Source organism: Rhamphochromis longiceps, linkage group LG18, assembly GCF_057381845.1.
Source record: "Rhamphochromis longiceps isolate RC_006_pf linkage group LG18, R_longiceps_female_GT1.1, whole genome shotgun sequence".
Lineage (NCBI taxonomy): Eukaryota > Metazoa > Chordata > Actinopteri > Cichliformes > Cichlidae > Rhamphochromis > Rhamphochromis longiceps.
Window position 1 is genome coordinate 23,923,892 of NC_140574.1, and position 26,945 is coordinate 23,950,836.

Sequence of the window (26,945 nt, forward strand, 5' to 3'; positions counted from 1 at the left end):
TATTTGAGAGATGCAAGATATTCTTTGGGGGCAGATTGAAGTGAAAAATCTAAAAGTAGAAGGAAGGCTTGTTGTCTATAATCCATCATGGAGAAGTGCCTGTTGTTGTAATAACATTTCACATATTTTCTACTTCCATGAAGGAGGTGAGTCTCCCCAGGCCAGTCTAAGTAAGGTTGTGGGATTTACTTTAGTTATTAAAATTATTGATAACTGCAAGGATGCAGTGAATAACAATGTTAACCATCCACCAATTTAAATGTATATATTTTTAAATTAAAGCATTGTTGTCTCTGAATGTAAGATACACACAGAGATGTCTTTTTGAATTTACTGTCTCATATTAAAAACAAGATTACCAGATCTGCTGTGGAGTTTGAGCAAGATTTATGCTCATGTGACTCATTAGGCAGATAAAACTGCTGATGGTCTGCCTTCTGTTAGACATAAAGAGTCTGTGAGTGTGTGTTTAAGGATACACAATGTCCTGTTAAACTAAGTGTTGGATCCATCTATGGCAGGATGATGACGCAGGAGCATCATTACATGGTCTGTCTGCTATTGATCTCCAAAACAGTCCCCTGTGTGCTGAGATATGGTGAGCCTGGACCTAATGATGTTTCAGTGGGAGTCTGATTTCAGATTGTGCAGCGGAAATATGACGCCTAAAACCACAGTGAGCCTCGGTAATGTTTGTGTTTGCGCTCCGGACATTTTAGGGCATCGGTATCTCTCTCTGGCTGAGCGTGAGCTGTATTTACAGCTGCAGGAGCTGATGAGTACAGCATTAGCCGTTTACATCCTCAAGTGGAAACTGCACACTTAACAAGAACTTACAGCTAAATACTTAACAGTCCAATTTTGCCTACCAAAGCCTTGCTTGGGAGATAAAATGCTCCCGGAGATGCAATTAAAGATGCTGAAACTGTCGACCCAACGGACTCGCACCTTATTTATTCACCTTTTTTCTTGTAAGATGTGTTTAGGCTGACTTTAGCACTGTAAACGCTCCTGCAGTCTGCTGTTTTCGGGCCCAGTTTACGAGATGAAGTAAAGAAGAGAAACACAGAGATTTAGTTTGAAATTCACTTGGCTTTTATTCACATTTCATGTCTGTTGACATCTCAACTGCACTGTCTGTCCATACATTCGACTACGTACGTGAACAGGTCCTTTCCTCCCCCATCCTAACCTACAGAAACAGGAGGTAAGACCACCGCCATCACAAATAATAATAATATTAATAATAATAAAATAATATTAATAATAATAAAAGCAGCATCGAACAAACAATTTTTAATTTCTCTCCCTTCATCGTCAGCATCTTTGCATTTAATTTACCTGAATGTAACCATCAATGATCAGTTTAATGAAACAAACAGAACTAGCCTGTTATAAATAAACATCGTCTTCCTACCGTCATCAGTCAGACCCCCACACTCACAATAACAATAATAATATTAATGAAGGATATAAACCCAAGAGTAAAAAAAAAAAAAAAAATCAAACCAAAAAAAAAAAGTGACTTAAGTCATTAATTGGAAAGAAAACGTGATTGGTCTTCAGTGAGCACGTGTGTGGTTGTGCATTGGTCATCTGCATCCTATTATGAGCCAGCAGCACATCGCCCGCGCCGCTACAGCCTCGAGTCGCGGACCGAGTCGGCTTAGATCCGCCCCTGTCAGTTTGTCGTTCGTGGTCATTAAGACAGTTGTGCGGCGAGCGCGACGGATACCGTCCGCCCGCGGTGAGCTACAGCGGGGTGCTACAAACAGCGGCAGGTGGCGTCTTCGTGCCAACAGCGTGTCCGGCCCGCGACCTGCAGCTCGCAGATACATTCGTGCACTCTGCAGCTTCCTGTGATATACTTTGGTTGTGAGATGACATCGTAATACATAATCTAGTGTCTGGTGAGGAATGGTTCGCAGTGCCGTAAAAAACAAAACAAAGAATCAAAAAGAAAGTAAAAAAAATTCCAATACTTTACACAACAAGCATGATTGGCCCCTTTCAGACACGCAGAGCAGTTCCACTAAACTAAAAGTCTGATGACAGGCTGCTGATTATTGTTGGTGATCGTCAGCTACATCTGCTACAACTGAAAGCCTCATTGCTCCAGAAGTTTTGGGAGCTCCATATTCAAACAATCTGTAGTTTGTAGGGCAGTGAAGTACAGTTAATGAGCTCAATCTAACTTATTAAAGTTGTTTATACATTAAATACCCTTAATTTCTCAGCTTTTGTTCAGCTATGATAGTACCAGATTCTGTATGTGAAATATGCAAAATCAAGGGACAAGATTTTGCTTAGTGGGAGCACTCCGGTTTCAGTTAGTAGTGCACATGTTGTTGGAGTTCTACTGATCAATCACATTAGAGCAAGCTTTGGTTGCAGAGACTTTGCACACAGCAAAGGATGAATCACTTTACTTTTTTATAGCTTTTTGAAAATTCTGCACCATAAACAAAAATCGGCAGAAATCTCAGCCTAAACATCCGTTTGGTTAAATCAGTCGACTAATTCAACGATTTCCACACATACAGGATCAGAAACATCCTGTATGTAAAACGGTTTCCATATAGCTCTACTGGAATCTCATAAAACAACAGTAGATTAAAATCTGTCATATGTTAAAACATCTTAAAACTGAGTGAGAACTAGTGACTCCCCCCCGGCCTTAAGCTAATTTTTACTATCAGTGCAAGAGAGCACTTTTTCTTCATAACGTGACGAACATTATGTGCGTGTATAGTTGTTACGAATATCTTTCTAAGTCTTCATTTAAAAGGGCCAGAAATGCTACATGTCTGAAAAGGGCTTATCTTTTAACTAATGTCTCTCTGAAGCCAGGACATATCTTTTGGCATACTAACTTTCAAACTGTGCATAGAGCCCATTAGCCACACTTTGATGTGCTCTGTATGCAGTGTGAGCTTTTGGTCGCGGCCCGATGTCAATCTGATAAAAACATTAGTGCTAAAATCCTTTTGGACATCTGGACTCTGCAGCCTGCGCCAGTGGAGATCACGAACACTCTCTATGGGATCCAACAGCAATGATAATGGTCGCTGACTGCACGTCAGAAAGGCCTCCGTGGATGGGTTTAGTGTGCTTTCTCTGTGCTGTTTTTATTCCCGTCACTAGGTGGCGGTGGTCGTCTTACCACAGTCTTTTCGACTGCTTAACCACGCTGTGCCATCTGAGGATGGGCTTTTATTCTGGATGAGTGAGACACTGATGGGACGCCATCACTAAGAATTTATTTCAAGTTCTGCGCGAATGAAAAAAGCAGCTCAAAATCCAAAAGAAGCTGGTGCTGTCCTATTCTTTGTTTGACCCCCGTCAGTTCAGACACCATCTTTATATCCATCCTTTTAGAAATCTGCAAGAGCTGTGGCGCTCCCACTGTGGACATGCTTGCATCGATCATCCATCTTCGGACTTCCTTGTATTCCCAGCTGGCTCTACCGATGTCAGTCACTGGTACTGGAGGTAATTTTTTAAGGACTGGGGCAGAGGAAGGCGCTCGATCTCTTGAAGCCGGTCCCGACCTAACGCCACTCTGGCCGCACGCCGACACAGGTCCATCAGAGGAAGAGGCTCAGCTGAGGAGAGGGGAAAACGGAGAGGTTTTGTTTAAAGTTAGAGGAAAGTCAACATATTTGACACAAATAACTGAAAACACGACCTGCACTTAAAAAAATGCCCTTATGACCATCTGCTTGATGTCCACGTTAATATACCTCAGCCATTTTTTCATGCGTAACACCTCTTTATGTTTGTTAAACATGAATAGATTAGAAAAAGGAGAAATGGGTCATAGAGGGTGACGATGCACACCTTTAAATATTTACACTTTCCACACGCTGGCGCCATCAATGACACCTTAAACGCGCCCACTACTTTAAACCCACTGAAACAGAGACACATGCTTCTCGACTTGCTCTCCCGCTGATTAAGAGCACATTTGAAGCAGGCTGCTGGGTTATAAATACACTCATATCTTGCACAAAGTTCAAACTAGTCCACATCGGTGTGACACTGTTACATCTCGTCTACAGTCAAGGTTCCTGGTCAACCTTTTCTCTGACCTTCAGCTTTAGTTAAGGAGGTAACGGATACTGGAGGCGGCGGTCTAAGCAGTTCGACACAAACACAGCAGAGGACGAGAGGAGACTGAACTGTGCTGCTGTTGTCTGTTGTCTAAGACACATGAATTATATTTTACATGTGTAATGAACTTGATCACTTTTCCACCTAAAAATATTGGAACTACATAATGATGAGAAATTTCTTAAAAAAAATTAAAAAACAAACAGATTCTCTAGTTCTACGTTCTCTAAATTCTGTTTTTGCTTTATTTTATTACTTTTGTAAGCATAGAGTAAACACAATATCTCTAGGCTCTGTGATTTCATCTGATTTAAAGAAATCCACAGTACTGTACGAGTCTTTAGCCACCTCATAATTCTTTATATGTCGCAGGGAAAAACAGGAAACAAGTGCAGTGACTTATTGAAGCACGTGCAAACGTACGTGGAAATACAGCACATGAGACAAGTTGTACAATTTGAATGAGTTTGAAAGTCAATATTTAGTACGGCCACCTTCATTCAGTCTGAGCCTTCTTTTAAGTAGTCCTCAGGAATATTTTTCCAGGCTTCTTGAAGGACATTTAAAGCTTTTCCTTGGATGTTGGCTGCCTTTTATTCTGTTTTCTCTCGAGATGATTAGACTGATTCAGTCTGGGCTCTAGAGGGAGGACAATCCATTCCATCAATTTTGGGAAAATCCCAACACCACTGGCTGAAATGCAACCATAAACCATGATAGAGCCTCCACCGTGTTTTACAGATGGCAGCGGACCCTTACTGCTGCACCTCTCTTCTGACCTCCTCCATGCAAACTGATGACGATTTGATAACCAGATATTTCAAATTTGGATTCGGCCTTTTCTCCCTGTTTCCCTTCCTTAAGAATGGCTTCTTAACAGCCACCTATTATTTCATGTGTTATACATTTCTGGAGACAGGGTCCAGTCTTTTGCACAGTACTGTAGTTTCATGAACTCAGCCTATCAACAGATTTTTAAAAGCTTCTTTTCAATTACAGACAAAAATATTAACCAGGTAACTGATAAAATAACTTATGTGTGAATGTCAATAATGGCTAGTTATATTTAATGTAGTGGTTCATTATTGTTATAAAATAAGTCAAGAATTAAAAAAGAAACATGACATATTAAATGTATTTGCCTCTAGAGATTACCACACAGTGTTGAGCTTTTAGCAGCTTCCAGAATATTAACCAATGACCTCGTGTAGAATAAATTGTAAGCTGTGTGAGATGCAGGTAGGATGCAGTTGTTATTTCAGTGTGTCATCTCATTTTCAGGTGAGATACGCTGTAATTAGACTGTCAAGTTGTGGGTTCTGCCTTGCAGACAAACAATAATTACAGGCTGGTAACTTCTAAATGTTGATACTTAAGCCATTAACAACTGGTAAAAGATTCAAAAGGATTCAAATATACCACAATCATACCCAGGTTAGCTGGCAGTCAGGTAACAACAAAATATTAGTCAGAAATGTCACAACTAAAATTAGAAACTGGGTCACCTGCACCAGTTTACTGAAATGTCCCCATCAGTGAATATCTCCTCTTATTTAAAAGAATCGCTATGTCATGAGCTGGAACAGGAAATGAACCAACAGCTTTTATGGGAATTATTAGAGACAGATGTGACTTCACTTAACGAAGTCTGACACCTCGACATCACGAAAGCTCTGCAGCTGCAAGCAGCATCTCAGAAGCAGGACATGACTAAAATTAAATTGAAAAAAAAAAATTGAATGCAACTTGGAGGAAAGTTTGACGCTCGTGGTTTATGCAATCAAATATAAAATAAGCATTTAAAAAAAAACCACACTGCTGGTTAGCTAAGTGCTAAATATGAACTTTCTAGACTGAATGTTAACAACTTAACCTCACACCCTCCTCCACACAGAGCTAACAGTATCATCAGTGTCAGTTAGTGCTGATGACCATATCTGACTGGCCTAATCATACAGTAGAGCAGAGTGGGGCATGAGTGGGAGGGGGAATTAACTTTGCAGTCAGACAGACATCCTAAAACTCCTCCACCTGAAGAAACATTAGTCACATAAAACACGGCTTATTGCATTGTGCTGTTAATGCATCCACCTTCCAAAGTAGTAATGCACCCCCACACAGTGACAGCTAATCATCAGTGCACCAACTGGAAGGAAAGGCAGGACCATGAGTCAGAAAAATTAGAAGGGCACTTTAAGACTTGCACCAAATGCCTTAACTCGCACTTTTAAAGTGATCAGGATCCAACATTTATCGGGTTCTTACTTCGCCCCATGCTTCACCTCACCGCACGGCTTCGTTTATCTTGGCCTTACGTTTTCTTTTGTTATAATCCACAAAACTGGAAACATCTCCTCCACCAAAGAGAAAAAGGCTTAATTAATAACCGCAATAATTTCAAGGTGTAAAGTGCAATGCAAAAAAATTCTGGAGAGACATTAAAGCACTGCTACCCTGCGAGTCTCCCTCTCCCCCTGCTGTTCTTCCTGAAGACAAAACACACACACACTGACCTCCCTTGTAAACTCTGGATGCCCTCTACCATCACGTCCTCTGTAGCTGTGTGTGTGCGTGAATGAATATGTTCAAGGTTAAGCCAACAGGACAGCAGACAGGCCGTCTTCCACACCTTGCTGTGTAACTGTCACATTAATGCCCATCCACACTCGCTCTCAGCAACAGCGTGTTACTTATGCGCAGTCACAATGACGACGACGGCGCTGATTTCTACTTTCACCTCTGTTTGACTCTCGACCACTCTGCCATTATGAGAGCTGCTCGCCTTACAGTAACGGAAGACGCTGTAGATGAGTGCTGTTCTGCGGCAGCATCAGCATCTGATACGATGAGCTGCACACAACTGTTTTGAGTGACATGTACGATTTACACGCACTGATGTTTCATTGATTATTTCCCCCTTTCCTTAATTCATCATTTCAACGTTTTGTTTGTTTTTAACTACAGCTTTTAGCGGCTCAGATTACTGTTTGGGATTTTAACGTATTCACAGTTTGAAAGCTCACAAACAAACACAGAAGGTTCTCAGTAAGCTACCTAAATATAGAGCTATCAGGGATGCTAAGCTGGCTTTACTACCTCACTGGCTGATGACCAGAGAGACAGAAAGAGTTTACTGTGACTTGCTTTTTAATTAGTTATTCCCCCAGTCTCTGATGCAGGAATAGAATAATGAGACAAATCTTCTCAAAGTATTTACTCACTGGGATTGTGTACTGTATTTGCAATGAGCACTTAAGTAAAGGAAATGTCAACAAAACAGTGTTTTAAAGACAAAAACTAACAAAGAGTGAAGCTGCTGGGGAAAAGAAAGAAAAGGTTTCAAAAACCTTGTGAGACTTTATATAAATATGGCTTAAAATATTATCCAATGAAACTAATGAAATTTAATCTGATCAGGTATGTTTGAGGTTTTTTGCACTGAGTTAAACATCGGCGTGGGCTTTAAAATCCCTGCGATGCTCACACTGCCTAATGAGTTCAGAAGTGTGTATCTGACAAATCCTCTGTGACATGTGCTGTTTTGTTGCTAAGAAAACAGGCGGCTAGTGTATTTATGTGTTACGGCGAATTAGTGGATGGCTACAGATAAAGCATCTTGGATATGTGAGCGTTACGTAACGCAGTCAAGTATATACGCAACCTCCTGTCTTGTCATCGTTACTGTCATCATCTTTATGGAGACTCCACTTTTTCCCGGATAAGATTAATCCCATAAACGTACGTGATATGAACGCCTTATATTCTTCTGCGTTCCTTCAACTGAAATCGAAGCTGGCTCGATCTGCATCCCAGCATTTGTTCTGCCAGCAAAAACCTATTTGGGTATTCGAGTCATCTTAAGGCGCAAAAGACTGGATCTGAAAATGTCAAAGAGACAGTTACTGTGGCTACAACATGTTTTGAGTGCCAGTCAGTTAACGGTGTGTGTCTGTGTGTGTGTGGGATCTGCGCCTTCACTTATCAAAGGCAGCAATTTTACACCACATCCAATTAATTTGTACATGCTTGTAGGCTTGTTTATTGCAGTTTCAGTTACGACGCAACAGCACTGTTGCTTGCTCACGGAGGGAGCCCCTGTCAGCTGTACCTTTCCTCTTTCCTGAAGACTTAAAATAATCAGACAAAGAAGTAAATATTCACTGGTTGTGCCATTAATTTTTTTCTGCTACAACAGAGACTTAATTAGCTGCTGTTAGTTAAATAACAAGGGGAAATCAAAGCACCTCGAGGAAGAGTCATTTTTACTTCAATAAACTGAAGGATCCAACACTGCACTGCTTCGGCCTTACATGTAGCCGTTACGCATGATGGATTATTAATTCCTTTGCAATGAAGCCTAAAGATTGGCAGTGAATCAGGTGAATGATAACCATGGTGCATTAAAATGCCTTACAGCTACAAAACATCCTAGAAAGTCTTTTTATTTTATTATTTTTCTCTGTTTGGTCTTTATCAATGACAGGACAGTTTCAGAGTAGGTAGGAAAGGTAAGAGAGCAAACAAATGGCCCAGGGTCCAATTGGGATTTTCCAACAGCCTTGCAGCACACAGGTGAATCAGGTGAGCTACACTGGTGCCTGAGGAGGCTTTTAGACAGAAACAACTTGAAAGCAGTAACAATTTATTTATTTTTTAAGCACTCCAGTAAGTAAATGTACTTGTATCATTAGCATTCATATCACACTGGTATTTGACACTCTTATATAATCTTTTACAGTGTATGAGGTATTTATAGGCCAATAAATCAAAGGTGTGGACTCAATAGGAGATATAACACAGGTGCCTGCTCATATTATTATGCTTGCTCTAGGTGGTTGTGCGGCTGCTATTTACTATAAGCTGAAAAAAAAAAAGCCACATAAATCATTAGACGCCCTCTAGATGTGTATAATAGCCTTGTATTGCATTACAGAAGTAATTAGTTTGGCTTAATAACTTCAGTGGGAAAGCTTAGTGTAGTAATGACAAGATTTCATTCTTAATGACACATTTTCCATCATGTTTTATCCTATAAGCTTCTCCTCGAGTGTTTGGAGAAGCTCATAAGGAGATTCAGTGCAGACAGTGAGTAGTAGGTAATTTCCCTCTGTGTCATTACACAAGAAGAATCACGCTTTGAACTGCTGCAGGAGTAAATATCATCGCTAAATATTGCCAATATATCACCTGAAGTCCAATTACATCGGAAAAGTGATTTCCTTCAGCGATCTGCTTTCTAAATTGAGTCTATAACACAGACTGTGTGCGCTGGGAATCAAACCCGCAACCTTTCAGCTGCTTTTACTTCCTCCACAATCTCATCTATTTTCTACAAAGATGTCAAACCTCGTTGAACATTCAGCGAGATGGTTTACTGATGAAAGTGACTAGACGATATCAGATTGATGCGACGTGTGACGCGACCCCAGCCAGTCTGGAACTTGTTCCCTGATTAGACATTTTATATGGATATGAATGGAGACCCTGGGTCTGATGCGATGGGAACAAGCAGTAATAGGGGCACACAGTGGGACATGGCGCCTGTAATGAGATGCGGCGCACAGCGACGGAGAGCAGAATTTATTGTCTGTAGAAAATGATAATAGGAGAGAGGGTGAAAATGGCAACAGCAGCATTACTTTTATGATGGATGTAAAAACTGACCTGAGGGGACGAGCAGATGCTGAATAAATTCTGACAGACAGATGAATGCTGAAACGCTCGGAAAAAAGGGTCTGAGGCAGGAGGAAATACTTTTCAGTATTGTGTCTCAGGAAAAAAACCAACCCACCACAGTGACCTGCAGCTGTTGTCTATTTTTTTTGTTTTTTTGGTGAAACCTTTTGAATATATTTCTGGTAACAAAGCTTTAACACTCCGTTTGGGCGTTTCTCACAGTTTTAGCTGTCTCACATTTGAGAGCCTGCTCTGAAGGAAATGGCATCATCGACTACCTACACAGCTTTGTAACGCCTACAAGTGCTGACAGAAAATGAAAAAACTTCCAACATTACATTTAACATCTGGGTGGAAAAGTTTGCTTATATTTCCCTCTGACTGGAATCCAGCAAGCAAGTTTAGCTAGTTAATACTGATACTGGATATGTTTTAAATGTTATTGTGCATGTAAAACCAACAAATATCTGCTTGGATGATATGGCAGATATGTCTGTATCATGCTAGCTTGTCTTAAAACTTTTGTTAGCCTGACACTGCAATAACAAGATGCTGTCATCACACAGACCCACATAAACCACTATGCTTTTCAGTAAGGAAACCAACAGGATGTAGCTTTTGTGTTACATTACTTCACCACGTACTGAGTCATCTCAGTCCCCTTTCTGTCCTCACGGGTTGTGGTAAAGCAGCACACAAGGGCCACAAAGGTCTTATCCATTTGAATTCCAGGTACTCATCTGAGAACCTTCATCAATTTCTCAAGTCTAACGGGGAGTTCCAGCCGAGGTGCGACCACACTTTGGCTCCTCTGACCGTAAAGTCCTCGACTCGATTCACACCTCGGCTCATGCGACCCTTAACGAATCATGAGGGGAAATATGGTTCTGCAGAGTTTTAGCTTTTTTTTTACTGTCACGGTGTTACGTACGTCAAGGTTTTCATCAACGACCGCTTTTTCTTGCTGACAAAAACAACAACTGAATAAAAAGTAATGCACGAACACAAACTATGATAATATGTACAGATACTTTTGTCGAGGAATAAAAATTAGATGGAAGTGTTTTGGAGAGATCATGTCAAAGCTATGCAGAAAAGTCTTGAGTTTTAAAGTCATCCAATCAGAAGTGCTCTCTATTTGCAGTAAGGTTGGATGTGCTTCATTTGATGTGCCACTGAAAAACAGGGTAGGAGGCTGGGCACAACTAGCTGCCTGCTTCTCATGAAAATGCGACGAAATGTCAACACTTGTTGGGAGGAACAGAAGGGTCGACATGTGGACACAATTTGCATTTGATAAACAGGAAAATAAATCTGTGTGTACACTGCAAATCTCTACACTTTATATTTTAGTCCACTGAATCAACTTTAGATACGGTCTACTATAATCTTCTGATATTTACCGTATTTTCACGACCATAAGGCGCACTTAAAAGTCTTAGATTTTCTTCAAAAAGTGCGGCGCGCCCTATAGCGCGGTGCGCCCTATGTGTTGTAAGGAGGACGTAGTAGAGAACACCATGAGAACGTTAAAGGGTGAAGTGTGGGCGTTGATCGTATATACCGGGACAATCGCACATACCTGTATAAAAGAACAGGTATGTGCGTTATGCAGGACATCGTTGTTTTAACAACCCTGAAAATGGCAAAGAGACACGCTTACGAAGCACAGTTTAAACTGAAGGCCATCAGCTACGCGGAGGAACATGGAAATCGAGCAGCGGCGAGAGAATTTAAGATAAACGAATCGATGGTTCGCAAATGGAGGAAGCTGGAAAACAAGCTCCGGCAGGTCAAGAAAACGCAGCTGAGTTTCCGCGGACATAAGGCGAGGTGGCTCGAGTTGGAGGAAAGACTCGAGCGGTGGATCATCGAGCAAAGAACGAGCGGGAGAAGCGTTTCGACGGTCACCATTCGGCTAAAAGCAGTTTCACTAGCTGAAGAGATGAACATTGAACATTTCCAAGGAGGTCCGTCTTGGTGCTTTCGTTTTATGAAACGGTGCCATTTTTCCATCCGGACCAGGACTACGGTAGCGCAGCAACTTCCAGCGGATTATAAGGAAAAGCTGGCCATCTTCCGCTCCTACTGCAGCAAACACATCGGCGACAAAAACATCCAGCCCAGCCACATCACTAACATGGACGAGGTCCCGCTCACTTTTGACATCCCGGTGAGTCACACTGTGGAGAAGCAGGGGACCAGCACGGTAGCGATACGCACAACGGGGTATGAAAAGTCTTCTTTTACTGTTGTGCTTGGCTGCCATGCTAATGGACAGAAACTGCCGCCTATGGTGATTTTTAAGCGAAAGACTTTGCCTAAAGAGAAGTTTCCAGCAGAAATCATCATTAAGGAAAATGAAAAGGGCTGGATGGATGAGGAAATGATGAAAGAGTGGCTGAGGGAGGTGTATGTAAGGAGACCAGGTGGTTTTTTCCACGCATCACCATCGCTGTTGATCTGTGACTCTATGCGTGCCCATCTCACAGCCGATGTGAAAAAACTTGTGAAGCAAATGAACTGTGAGCTTGCTGTCATTCCGGGAGGCCTGACAAAGGAACTCCAACCGCTGGACATCGGTGTGAACCGCCCGTTCAAAGTAAGGCTGCGAGCGGCCTGGGAGCGATGGATGACCGGTGGAGACCACAGTTTCACTAAGAGTGGAAGGCAGCGCCGGGCGAGTTACGCCACAATTTGCCAATGGATTGTAGATGCTTGGGCTAACATGTCTGCTGGCACTGTTGTTCGAGCTTTCGCAAAAGCCGGCATCGTTTCCGAGGAGCCGCACGGCACGGAAAGTGACTCTGACGGTGAAGACAGTGAACCTGGCATGTTTGATGGAGATTTAGCGCAGCTGTTCAATTCAGACACAGAGGATGAGGACTTCGATGGGTTTGATTGATGATAAAAATGTGAGTACCAAACTTTGTTTTGCTCCTGCTTTATTTTTAAATACGCACACTTGTATGCTTGTGTGTTGTTGATGATGACGATTACCGGCAATAGAAATGTGAGTAAGGTACCGAATTCAGGTTTGCTCCCGCTTTATTTTTAAATACGCATACGGTACTTGTATGCGCCCTATGGTCCAGTGCGCCTTATGTGTGTGTTAAATACAGTAAGGGCACACATAACTGAGACTGCGCCTTTTAGCACAGTGCGCCTTATGGTCGTGAATAGGGATGGGTATCGTTTAGGTTTTATCCGATACCGGTGCCAAATCGGTACTTTTGAAACGGTGCCGGTGCTCAAACGGTGCTCAAACCGGTGCTTAAAGAATAGAGAACACAAAATTGGTCCAAAAACCTCTCATGCTCAGCTGGTTTTTTGTAAAAAGATAACAATGTTAGCCTTTTCTGCAGCTATGGGGCATATATGGTATGATTCTTGGCTGGAAGCAGTGCTTAAACAATGGAAAAAACACAAACTTTGTCCAAAAACCTCTCATGTTTAACTGTTTTCCACTTTTTCTTTGGTCATTTTAGCCTTTTTGGCCAGGGTGAAGGGAGTATCTGCCATCAAACAAGAAGACAGCCGCATGTAGCTATGATGATGTTTGCTAGTTCACCTTACATGCATTAATGTAATAACGTGGTTAGCCTACTCCACGTAAATTACACACGAACAACATTTAGCTACTCACGCAGAGAAGAACGGCTGCTGCTGCCATCATCATCCGTCATCATTTATGCTACACTGGCAGGGCTAGGGGCCAGGACTCTCCTCTTCGTGTTTTTGGGGGATGTTGCATAACAGGCAACCCACCCGCAGTAGATGCGCTCGGTGTGAGGTCTCGCAGCAAGCTATCAAATACGGCGCATTTCTGGGCTTTTAAAAAAAACGCTATGCGTCGCCAGGTGTTTCATCGGATTTGAGGTGTTACCTCCTTTGACAGTATCACAGTATCAGCTTAAAGCACTTGTTGCAGGCTGCTGAGTTTGCTCTAAAAGAACGTACGTACCTGGGCCTGCCTACTATCCTCGGAAACATAAAATGATTGGCTAGAAGTGTATCACAGCTCAGGAAAAAAAAGCACCGAAATAAAGCACCGAAATGTGCGCTGCTTTTCGGTCTGGTTACTACCGTTTATGTCAGAACCGGTGCCATCATGGCACCGGACACCGGTACCCATCCCTAGTCGTGAAAATACGGTAGTCGATTTAAACTAAAAGAATTTCGCTCTCTAAATTATGACTAAAACTAAATGACATTTTAGACTGTGACTCACACTGAATCAGTTTTCTGTCAAAATTAACACCGCTGTTACAAACAACTGGTCTGTGGGCTTCCTGCTTGTGTTGTTGTTGGTCCTTTTTCCAGATGCAGAGAAGAGTAAAGTGATAACATACAAAGAGCTGTGGTGGACCCAAGTGTTAAAAACAGTGAAAATGATCCACTGCAGTCACGATCTGTGCTTCTCATGATATATTTTTAAAAATATTACTTCGCACTTTTCCTGTTCATGGTGAACTCTTGGTGTTGTTCCCTTTCCATCACTTTTCAAGCAATGAGTGTTCAACCTGAACTGAACTGAACAAGACTCTTGGATGAGAGGTGAAACACCTTCATGAACTAAGACGTCCATTTGCCTTCAGTTTAAACACTTATTACTACCATGGCTCAAAGACGACACAGTCGCTCAGCTGAGTGCTGTTTCCAATAGTTTGGACGGCAGTGCGGTGACATCACTTCATGTGATTTGAATGTTGATAAAGAGGAATTATAGAGTGCTGAAACAGCTTGGACTCAGAAGCAGCTACAGTAGTAGCTCTGGCTCCTCAGCAGGTTTAACACCAGTGCGTACGTTTAAACTGAAGTGATTTAAGAAACCACTGAAGGTATGAGCGCTGGCTGCGTTTATACTTGCGCGATGCAGTAACTGCACTGCTCTGCTCTCTGAGTGAAACTGAGAAGAAGCTTCTTTTACTGAAACGCAGGAAACACAGAAGACTTCTTGAGTTCATGCATGTACTGTCAGAGCTGTGAACACGGGCTTTTGCATTAGCAAGATAAGCAATCTTTACACTTTAAACCCTATTACTTTTTATTGCACAGAGGTTTAACTAGGTGCTAATCAACACAACATATATATATACTTAGATTTCTGGGAGGTTTCATCTCAGGAGTGTTAAGGAGCACTAATGTAGGGTTGTGGTCACTGAAGAAACCAAATTTCCTCCTTTTGGTGACCACATTTATACTTGCATGCTATTTTCCCAGCATTATTTTGCAGTTAACTAAGTTGTGTAAAACCACAAACTGCATAAACCAAAGTGGGTGGAGAAGACAGATGCACACATTACACAGAGAGGAAACGTCTAACTAAAACACGATCGTTTCCTTTGTCTCTCCCTCAAGTCTTCCTCCCTCCATTTGCCACGGCTTCATCTCATCTGTAACAATACACCTCTCCGCTCTTTTCTCCAGCGACGCTCTTCTATCCGCAAAGGAGAAGCCCCTCTGCTTGCTTTCTTCTCTGCTTCCACTTTCACACTCTACAGTTTATCCTCTTCCCTCTTCATACTCTCTAAGGTCACCGTGTTTGATCTTTCCTGGCATATAAGAATTTATTGCTGTTGGCTGAGAGCAGCATTATCTCAAAATGTCAACAAGAGACAGAAAAAAAAAACCAGGTCTGCATTGTGCCTGATGACAGTGCAGTTTTTAATCATTATCCAGTTTGTTTAGGAAGTGCTTGCTAAGCCCAAGAGGTTGAAGAATTTAGAGGAGCATGTAATCCTTTAATCCTTTAATTAAAGCCAATACAATATGAAAATGAATAAACTTGCAGTTGCAAGGTTTTCACATGGTGGCAGAGCTAGAATGTGGGCTGATGCAAAATCCCAAAGCTCGCTCCTAAGCTTGTGTACATATACACAGAGTAACAACAGTTCTATAATGTGACCCCTTGGTATATGTCACACCTGCTGGGTTTTTTTCCCCTCTCCTAATCTAAAACCAAACTATCACATAGCCGCAGACTGTTTTCCTGTTAACATGAAATACAAAAACAAAACCACACATTTACTCAAAGGAAACGCACAAACTGTCTTGCAAAAATGTTGACAGGTAGAAAAAACGGATGCAAAGAGCACACATTACCGAGGGAAACACAAATGCAGGAAATCAAAGTGGCAAACAGACACACATCCCCCAAATCACAAAAGATCAGAAACACTCAAACGGTGTGAAGAAAACAAATACAGAATGCACACGCACGTCCACATGCACAGCCTTTGAGCTTGCTCAAGGGCAAATAAGTCCACTCAAGCACATGGCAGGGGTGGGTACTGATCTTAAGTACATTTTAATACAGAAGATAATTACCATAACTTTTGACTTTCTGATTTAAATAGCCTCCTTGCTAATTTACGCTTCTATTTTCCCCTTGTAGAAAAGGCTGTGTAAGGCTGCTTACATTCACAGTGCATATAACGTGCAGATGAGATTCTTTGAGGTTCTGGCAGAAAAACATATTTACATCCCTGAAAACTAAAAACTTCAAAAGCCTGTCAACATATTGATCTTTGGCCCATGAGTGTTCATGTGATCGCTACGTGACCACGCTTCACGGCCTGATTACGTATGCACCAGGTCAAGCCCATCTGTATACTCAACCTTCACTCGAGCTCATGGGCAAGGTTGTAAAAGTATTTGCAGAATCTTTCCATAGATACCAAACAACTCTAAACCATCTCTGCGGTGTTTTTGCAGCAGCACTTCTCGTACTGCGTACGTTTTACAGTTAATGTAAATGCATGACAAACTCAAATTACATCGTGGACCACATAAAGCCCATATTGATCAACTGTGGGCTGGACCAGTTCAACTACAGAAGTCTTAATATAACAAAAGAAGTGCAATTTCAACAGTATATGTTAGTTTTTCTTCAATGATTAAAAAAAATAAATCCTGCAGTAGTAAATAAAAGATATGTGCTAGTGTGGTTCTTTGTGCTTAAAATGTGAGAAGAAAATGTTAAGAATTACCAAAACCGTCCTGGCAGCTCATTTCCCACACTTTGCTGTAATTATAAAACAGGATTGTGGCCCAAAAGAAAAAAACTTCTATAGCCTATGGTCATTAAATAGTCATTTTGTCATTTAATTTTTATTTTTTACTTAATTACTTTGATGTATGGCCATGGGAGAGGTCTTTATCAGCCAAGAAAAAAAAGCACCCATAAAAATTATTAAAATAGATTTTTAAGTCCAGAGTTTTCCAGAGTCGTCCAGTGGGCCGGACTGGAGTCTTTCCCGTGCTGTTTCTTGTCCTCAAGCCTAAACATAAGGCTTGATATGCTTAAACTACTTTTTACATATTTTAAATCTTTCTAATAGTGGGCCAAGTTTCTGGCTACATCAAACCAGAAAGTCAGCAGATTATCACGACACAGAAGCTTTAAGTGTGAGGCTGTTTCGAGACAGAAAGAAAAAATTGATTCTCGAGGCGCTGAATCTTTATCCCATTTAAAATCCGGTCTATCAGATACTTCCCTTGTTTTAATAGCCCTGCTGCGCAGCTTCCTGCCCGGTCTGAGTCTCAGTGCATTGCTTTTACTATATGCTCCCCCCAAGAGTGTGACTTTCACATTGTATGTAGAACAAATCAGTGCAGAATATTAAATATAAAGCCTGCTTAGATCTTCTGGGAGGCGAGCAGTGCAGTAAAAACAGCTTATAAATATTTAAATTGACAAATCTGAGCCTAGCCAGTAATGAGAAAGTGGGTTTAAATTATTCGTTATGACACAACAAAGAGAATTTGTATAAAATAACCAGATTCAAACGTCACAACAAAAACAAAAACAGCAAAGACGAGGATTAGCGGGAGGTGTTTCTTTATTCTCCGACTCCTCTGCAAACACTAGAAGCTGAACTTTGCCAAACATCCTTCACAGACATGGAGAGAAGTTACTAATGTACCTCCGGTGGCATCCTGTATCTGCTTCCCCAGTTCATTGTGTGACACCAACAGTTTTTACCACTATCACACTTTAGGACACACTGAAGACGCCACTGTGCAGAACTAATGCTGTAATGTTGCAACAATCCATGGAGGATTTGTTAGAAAACGCTTTCATACTAAAAAATGGGGGGTGGGGGGGGATGCAGCCACGGGGTGGGAGCACTAATGGCTACAAACAAAGTTGTTCTAAGCCCGTCCCACACAGACAAATCCTTTGTTTTTCAAGTCCTCCTAGAGCAAACTCCTCCTTGAAATGTTTGGGTAACTTTAAATCGTCAGTGGTATGACTCACGTCTTACCGGCCACATTAGTGTCACGCAGAAAGATGGGCACTGTGGGCAGAGCTGGCCGGTACAGCGGAGCTGGTGGTAACACAAGCCACAGTGGTGCTTCTTTTTTAAGCCCTGCTCTCTTTTTACCATTACTGTAAATCCACTGTTTACCGTCTCCTCTGGGAAGGCAGGCAGAGAGATAAGAGAGAGGGACGAACAGAAGATGTAAGAGAGCGGTAGACAGGAATAAAGGGAGCAAGGGAAGGGGTGAAGAAGAGGTAAAAAGAGCAAAGTAGATGAAGCAGAGAAAGATGTGAAGAGGTCGTGAGATAAGAGGGAAGGGTGGACTCGACAGAGTGAGAGTGATAAATAGGTAGAGAGAGCACAGTGGGCCTGTCTGACCCTCAGATCCCCTTGAACTGCAGGAAGGCGGCTTTAGTCATACAAATCTCAATTTTAGAGGAAATCGTTGGCATAATTTACTAAGAACATCTTAAATTAAGAGACCCAGACCTTGTGTGTAAAGAGACTGAAGACTCGGGATTTTTCAAACTGTGCATTTAACCTGTGTAAGATATGTCAAGGACATTATTACTTCAAGCCAGAATAACCAGTCTACACAGCATTTTGGCATCTTTTAGCTACTTTTTTGCTTGAATTTAACTCTTACTGCTTCAATTTAGTCTTACTGTTCCCATTAACCTCGTTAGCATTTAGCTAATTAGCCATGGTTTTCATAAAATGCCGTTAAAGTCGTACTTACAATAGCCCAGTGGCCAAAAACATGTGTTAATGGTGTGAAATGGTGCAGTTCACAACAACTTATTGAGTAACATGATGACACTGGATCACTTACACACATATCTAATCTGAGTGTGCTACAGTTGTAACCTGCACAGGGTGTCCTATAACAGCTTGTATAGGCTCCAGCTTAAAAGAGTAGATGGATAGAGGAACAGCCAGAGAGAACAGATGACAAGGAGTATCTGTGGCATATTATTAACTAATTAATAAGGTTATTAATGTAAAAGTGGATATAAAAAAATCTCTTTTTAGATGAGAAAATACCAAAGATGCAACAAAAATAAATTCACAGAAAGACTGAATAACTGTATAAATGATTGGCTGATGCTACTGGGAATGTTTCTATGGTTCAGACACCAACATCTGCTATTTCAGTGTATTCCTCCTACTGCTCACTGTGGCTGTGATAATAGAAAGCTGGCGTTCCCTGTAACACAAACCAATCAATGGATTATAGGAGAGTCCATAATCTCTTTCTTATGGATAAATGCTTTTAAAACAACTGAATAATTAAACAAACCTAGACAGAGAGTGCCTGGCTTTAGCACATTAACAGATGTAATGTGCTGTGTAAACACTATTTCAGAATTTCAAAGATGGGCAGCCTCATTAGAGAGAGTAACCTAATTATATACACAATTAGGAAGGTCGCTGTGTGTTTGTGTGTGTGCCAGAAGAAAAGAAGGACGACAGAGGGAGAAAAACAAAGCAGTAGAAGAAGAAGCAGATCAAAGTTCAAAACAAATTAAAAAAAAGAAAAGAAGAAGAAGCGAGGAAAGTTTGGGGACAGCATATGTGTGGAAAAGGCTGCTGTTCCTGTAGCCTCAAGGCAACTCAAGGATCATCACACACACACACACACAAACACAGGCATTGACACTTCCTGTAAACAAACATGAGTTCTTACACGTGCACACATTCAGCAGGCACTCCTTTGCCACCGACCTAATAGAAACAGACTGAGCTAAAAACCCAGCTGATCCTTCACTGGCTTAACCTCTCAGGTCAGAGCATGGATTCCCCCAGCGCGCGCACGCACGCACGCACGCACACACACACACACACACACAAGCATCAGGTGCAAAACAAAAAAGGGGATCAGGTGCAAAAACAGAGAGGTAAGAGAGACAGAAGTGATGGAGACTGAACCGTGGAATCTAACCTGGGATTGTAATCCACCTCTGTGGTTCTAATTTAGAAATCAGCTAATTTACAAGAAAAGTTAAAATATCTTCACTTGATTATCTTTAATGTTGCGCCTCTATTTGCACCTAGAACACAAAATGCTGCTAAACGCAGCAAGTCCATGTTCATGTTCATCCAGCACAATGGCCTAAACTGTGAGCAAGACAATTTTAAAGGAGAAATGCAGCACATCTCAGGTTTCAGAGCCTTATAATATACTATTACTGATCATTCTGACATCATGTTAAGTTTAGCTGTGCTGACTTTAGCTTTAGATAATGGAAAACTGTAACAATCAATAGTGCTGCTGCTCACGCACAAAAACAACACAGGCTGACGCAAAATTGCAGGCATGTGTTCACAGTCCGAGTACACCGTTATCTGTGAGGTGCACGTGCTCAGATTAAGGTTAGAGACGCACGGCACGTGAGCCCGGACATTACGCAGCAGAGACAGAGAGGTTTATGATCAAAACAAGCTGTAAAATCATAAAACCTGTAAGACAAAAAAAACAAAAAAACGGAAGTAAAGCGGGGCGAGTAAGTCGATGAGCAATCTGTCAAGGAAATGAACTTTTTTAATTCAGGTGATGAGGATGTTTACCACTTCATATATTAATAATTTACTAAGACAAAAACAAAAATAGCAGTAATACGAAGGACTCGTTTTGGCCTTTAGAGTAAAAATGCATCGACTTAAGTATTAAAACGTTTTAGAAAGTTATGCAAGTAAAACATGTAAACCTACATTCGATCGCTTATAGTAAATCTGCGCATGCTGTTATTGTGCTGCAGCTTCTACTGCAGTGTCCCTACATACAGGAAGCCATTCACATTTAATTGATGCAAGCTTACCATCTCCATTATGCTGTAATGCAACAACGCTGCTTGTACATTATTGTACATTTAAATCTTGGTGTAGGAAATAAACAAATTTCAAAAGTTAAAAAACAAAATAATTGTTAAAAACAAACTGACGGAAATCATAAACGATTTGATGGTTTAATCATTCTCAGGAATATCAAGAGAGCAATAAAAACTGGGAGGTGCATTTGTCAAACTTCATAAGTGGATGGAGTATCCGCTCTGCCAGACTGCACTGCTCAACACTCTTCATGTTACAGGCTGTTTATCCTGGGAAGCTGGATTCAGGAATCCCCGCTGTGGTACCAAAGTTGTTATGGAGGAAACTTATACTAGCTACATCTGGAAATCACCCGCAATGGAGAGCTGGTGGAACACACCTATGCATGCAAGTAAGTAATTGCAATCCTAGAAGGCGTATTTGTGACGAGATTTCACAAAAGTTAAATAATAATAATAATAATAAAAATTTCTGCAGGCAAATCTAAGACCAGAATTTGTGCATGACGTTTTGACTGAGCGGGCTTTAGTTTTTCAGATATTGTTTTGCTGTTAAAGATAACAGCAGGCATCTGTTAGTAACAAACCTCCAGTGTGCAAAACACTGAAGGGAAGAAAGATGCAGAAAAGCCTGAGTGTTGTTTCAAATCTCTCCAAGACAGTGAAATGGATATGATTCATATGAGGTGTAAAATATGATTACAAGTGGGCGAGTATGAGTCACTCCTGCCACTCACTGCACTCTACCTTTCTTGACTTTAGCAATTGACAAATCTATAACAAGCACACTGAACTCAGGCCTTTGGATTCAAAGTTTTCTTGCCCTTTTCTTTCCAACAGCATCACGCGCACTCAAAGCTTTGCTGCTTGGTCCCAGGAGGACAGGGAAGAGCTCCACGGGTAACACCCTGTTGGGTCGAGGGCGGGTTTTTGACACGAGAGGAGGAGGGGCCAGTGCAGCAGCTGGTGCTGTCACTGCTGGACGCCATTTGACCGTGGTGGATGCACAGGGCTGGGGAACATCTGAGGACTTTGTTCCCAAAGAGGAGAAAATTGAACTCCTGAGAGCATTATCGCTGTGTGGAACTGAGGGGCCTCATGTGGTTCTGTTAGTGATTCCTCTTATGGACTTTACCGAGTCTGAGAGGAAAGCAGTAGAGAGAAGGATGGAAATCTTCACCTCTGCTGTCTGGAGACACACAATGGTGTTGTTCACTTTTGGAGACTTGCTAAAAGAAAAAGGCTGCAGCGTACAGGAGCACATCCAAACAGGTGGCCCTGCTCTGAAGTGGCTGATGGAGAAATGTCACTATCGATACCATGTGCTGGATAACAAGGCAGCTGTTAATTGCACGCAGGGGGGACTAAAGCAGGAGGTGAACAGAAGTGGAAGGAGACAGGAATGGACTTGGCTGAAGAAAACTGACAAAGAAGCACGAGGGGTGAGCACCGGAGGCGAGCTGGATAGGAGACGAGAAGGAGAGCAGCAGCAAGTGAGAGAGCTGCTGAGCAAAGTGGAGGATATGCTGGAGGAGAACGGGGGGTGGCACTTCTCCTTTCACATGTACCAAAGGCTGGAGGAGGAATGGAAACGCAGAGAGCAGCAGCTGAGAGCTTTGCTCGAGGCACAGACAGAAGTGGGAAGTGCGAGGAGAAAACAAAAGACGGCAGAGACAAAGGCAGAAGTGGAGCCAGAACAACAGCAGAGTTTGGAGGCTGAAGAGCAGGAACAAAGCCGAAAGAAAGAGCTAGAGAACAAGGAGGGATGTGTGCAGAGGGAGATAAACACAGGGGAAGAGCGAGAAGAGGGAGTCGAGGTGGAGCTGATGAGACTGAGCAGTGAGGAGGAGAGGTGGGATACGAGCTCGGAGAGCGGGAGGGAGAGAGAAGAAGAGGAGGAGAGAGAAAAGATGAGGGGGCAGCTGGATGAGGAGAACACTGAGGTAAAGACTGGAACAGTGACTTCATGTTGGCCCAGTGGGGGTCCAAGGTTAGTTTTAAAGCCAATCAGGAGGCTGGCCTAAGGCAGTAATAACCACCAACTCCAACAACAACATCTGGTCATTTACTCTCGTGTGCTGTAACAAAAACTCTTGTCATGTGATCACCCATGAGAAAATAAACAAGAGAACAAATCCGGATCTTCACAGACCTACACGCAGCCACAGGCCGTTTACAAAGACTGCCTTCACAAAGCTGAGCCAACTGGCTTCACATTTATATTTAGTATAGACATGAGAGTGGGAAGGAAGTGTATGTCCCAAAAAAATGTCAAACTACTCACCGAGTGTATTTAAAGGACTAAAATGGTATCAAGTCATTAAATAAATACTGTTTTTTTTTTCCATTTGCATTGCGTGTCAGTCATTGGTTCCATTGGTTATAACTGCACATATACCAGTCTGCTTCTAAAATCATCAGGAATGTGAGACACTGTGTGATTTCAGTCCTCACTTTTCTAATTATGCACATCTCCAAACTGTTGCAACAGTTCCTAATTTTAAAAATATTTGCAGCACTCTTGCACTCGAGTAATTAAAATCCAATTTCCCTTCTTGGGGTAAACAGACACAAATAAAGAAACTCTGCTATCTGGAGAAAAAGTTAGCGGATGAACTCTGATAAAGGAGGATGCTTTCTTAACACCGCTCTCATTATTTTCCCCTCTTATATTTTTAGATTTTCAATTTGTAAATAAAATTGAGGCACTGTCACTCCATTCGAGGTTTTCAGCCTAAGCCGAGGGACGTGTGCTGTGCCACCCATTTCATTAAATCTCAGCAAACTGTCAATTGGCTTCAGGGGATTGCCGTCTCTCTTCGACTGACAGACTGTTAATTCTCATCTCTGGCTCACAGTCATGATGCCGTGCGAGGTCATTTGTGCCGTAAGCAGCGAGGTCACTGTCTGCCCAAGACACCAGGCGTGACCAGAAAAGGCCATTTCAAATGCACATATTCAGATAAATATTTCATTAGGAGAGCTCCAGACTGTTCAGATTGTTAAGAAAAAATAAATCCAACCCAACTATTCATAAAAATTTGTTTTTTGTTTTTTTATTTCATTTCTTTGCCATTTTTGAAGCAATGCAAAGATTTTCAACACTGTATTAATTAGTGAGCGTCCAGACGCTGCATTTGTTTTCATCCTGCCGCTTCTTTTAATTAGATACAGAAAGCTGCTGTGATATTAATTTGGTCCAAGAAGTCTGCTGTCTCCAGACATGAGCTGCTGAGATTTGTGTTTACAGAGCTTCACTGGAACCAAACGTTACACCAGATGCTTTCAGCAGTCACCTCTTCCCAGGCAGACTGTGTGATCTATCAGTGATCGAGTTTATGAGTTTAAATACAAAATGTCATAAACTCCTTTTAATAGAGATTGCTTTAAAACTAACCCACCTTGCTACCTCTGAACATTGATGTCAGAGGCCCATTAAAACCAGTTATTTTAGGATGAATGGTGGGCCCTAACATACAAACTCACTTGCTAAAGTTCAAAAAAACGAACGAACGCCGGAAAGTTTTATTTTTCCAAAAATCACGACTTTTTTAATCAGTCGGTCCAACAATAAAAGCTTTCAGCTGACCCCGCAGCCGTGTTCTTAGAGCTGACAAAATTGTTAGCGTGTAACTGCTGCCAGTAATCTTCTATTTGATAACACAGTAAAGTTCCTCATTCAAAGTCTCTGTGTTGACATCTCTGACGAAATTGCAACTCATCTGGAATTTGATACCTTGTTATGATTTTTATTGGACTTCGTTGCACAAGATGAAGTCTGACACACGGTTGGGTGAGCACTATCAGCTCTAAATATGCCGTGAAATTCCTTATCAAGACAAACCGTGGCTGGGAACAAAGTGTTTTGGGAATAGTTGCCAATTAGTGAATGAAAGGTTTATCTGCAATCAGTGTTATGTAATAGCAGATCGCTATTGGTCAGGAGTCCACACTTCAACATAAGAGGTGCTTGTGAAATGTTAAAGAGTACAAGTGAAATTATTAAACAGAAGAATTGGAAAGGCGTTCACCTTTAATAGTAATATAGTGAATGACGTGGAGCTATAAATAACCCTCTGCACCTTTTATTTGTCTGGCTCCAATAGCTGCTTGAGGTGAGCACTCGTCTAGGCCACTGCTGTTGCTATGAAACAACTGACAACCCATTTAATGTGCAGCACTGGTGAGCTAAAAGCTGAAATATCTTTGACTTTTAGCGCTGGAATGTGCTCCGCTCGAGCAGCAAGAGGTATGAGTGGCGTCCGATAAAGCTGTAGCCCGGTCACAAACTCAGCTTTAGTATATCTGCACAGACTCACTGTCAATGACAGGCTCAGCGTGTACTTAAATGCTAGTGCTCACCTCAAATGACATGGTCATGACTACGACAGTGTTTCCTTAACATCTAACATAGCATCTCCCTTAACTAACGTTTAATGTTAGTCGTCTTGTCTCTGTGGTAATTATCTCACATTTGAGTTTTTCCTGTTTTGCTGTGATTGCTGGTTTTCCCCGTACATCTCTTTTGATCTTTTTCAGAACCTTTGATTTTGTTCAAATATGCCTAATCCTTTAAAAGTCTCCAATTAATCCCCTGCGTATCCGTAGTCAGATCGTCCTCTTCAGAGGGGTTTACTGTGAAGCAAGATTAATGGGTTAGCAATCTATGTTGAGCTTGTCTGTGTGACAAAAGTGCCCATCTTTTTACATGACTAGGCGAGCTGGTCATGTAAAAACAACACACACGCGCGATGAATACCTGTTCAGCCATCACATTAGAAACAAACAGCAGCACTGAGAGCCCAATCGGCATTAAAATAACTCAAACTCAATTGCTTATTTTCTCACTCTGTGATTTCTGGCAGCATTAACCTTTTGTCTTGCTTGTAACTGTGTTGCTATATTATTTTTTATAGATTTTTTTTTTAAACCCCATTTTATTATCATTACCTGATAACATCTGTGACTGAAGTAGGCGGCACTCATAAGGATAATTTTGTGTGAAAGAAGACTCATATGACGTGTGAAACGCCCCCATTCATGCGAGCAGACAGAGAGACTGAAACAGAAAGCCCGACTTGACAGAGAAACCTGATAATTGCTGTTGTGATGCCCATTATCTCTGACTGGAGTAGGAAAGCCTGGCTTTATTGAGCCGCCTTTGTAGTATACCCCTCTAGTTATTTTCATGATCTTTGTTTAGGATCATGTTGAGGCTCCTTGTTTAGGCTTTAAGTTTTTATCTTTTTTTGCTGGCTTAATTAAGAAGGGTTTTTTTTGTTATTTCTTGCCTCAGTGTCCTGCCTTTGGTTCCTATCTAAAACCATATTTTTGAGACGTTTAGCTTTGCAAAGGTGGGTGAAAAGTGTGAAAACTGAGAAAAGCAGGGCATCATTTTTTTCTCCTTTCTCTGTACTTTGCACCAAAAAGCATGGTGTTGCAAGTCATTAATAATGAAGAAGGGGTCAGAGTGTTAATTTGAGGTCTAAATCTTTAGACGTTACCCATGACCGGCCATACCCCACCGAAGTAAGACAGTTAAGCAGAGGTGTGAGGTCAATGTGTTTCTTTGACGTCCAATATCAGTTCTTTGTGATTATAGCGACTGAATGTGGAGAAACAGACGAATTGTTGAGACTTTTTTTTTTCTTAACTGACCTTAAGCTGCAGTGTGCTTGAGATAAAATCAGCCTGTATGTGACACATGAACTAAAAGTGAGTTTGACACCCCCGGTCTCCACACATGTCCCACAGTCTGGTTGATAAATGGACTCATAAGAGGTTTCTAGAGGTTTCTGATACTACTCGTCGTCCTTTGAAGTCGCTACCATCACTTAAAAGTTTCACAGAACTGCTAAAACTTTTGCAGCCACCAGGATAACAAAGAAACAAACAAAAAAAGCGAACTGAATCAAAGCTGCTAATTTTCTCGTATTCTTTTTCTATTGTTTCTTCAACATTATCACAAAGCACTCACCACAGTCGTTGAGATACACAGTTTTACATGTTAACCTGGCCTAGAAACCTAGTAAGCTTGAGGCGCTAGTAAACCACATCTTTG

General features: G+C 41.6%; 2 protein-coding genes across 8 annotated transcripts in view; one reads left to right on the forward strand and one right to left on the reverse strand.

Annotated features, from left to right (window-relative positions):
• Positions 1-1,072: 1,072 nt before the first annotated feature.
• Positions 1,073-26,945, reverse strand: part of LOC146648317 (SPRY domain-containing SOCS box protein 4-like) — a 90,883-nt gene continuing 65,010 nt past the window's right edge. For all 7 annotated transcript variants that reach the window (XM_085388646.1, XM_085388643.1, XM_085388640.1 and 4 more), the window contains one exon: positions 1,073-3,605. In XM_085388646.1, coding sequence (XP_085244772.1) covers positions 3,478-3,605 — 128 coding nt within the window. In that variant the 3' untranslated portion in view covers positions 1,073-3,477. The remainder of the gene's footprint in view (positions 3,606-26,945) is intronic.
• On the forward strand, positions 21,243-23,141 carry LOC146648318 (GTPase IMAP family member 7). The gene is made up of 2 exons (XM_085389942.1): positions 21,243-21,276; positions 21,725-23,141. The coding sequence occupies exons 1-2, from the start codon at positions 21,243-21,245 to the stop codon at positions 22,906-22,908; spliced, it is 1,218 nt and encodes a 405-aa protein (XP_085246068.1). The 3' UTR covers positions 22,909-23,141.

Excerpts from the sequence above, each read along its gene's own strand:
- LOC146648318 (XM_085389942.1), top strand. The coding sequence starts at position 21,243 with ATGGAGAGCTGGTGGAACACACCTATGCATGCAA. Across the intron at positions 21,277-21,724 it reads GAACACACCTATGCATGCAA|CATCACGCGCACTCAAAGCT; the intron begins GTAAGTAATTGC and ends TCTTTCCAACAG.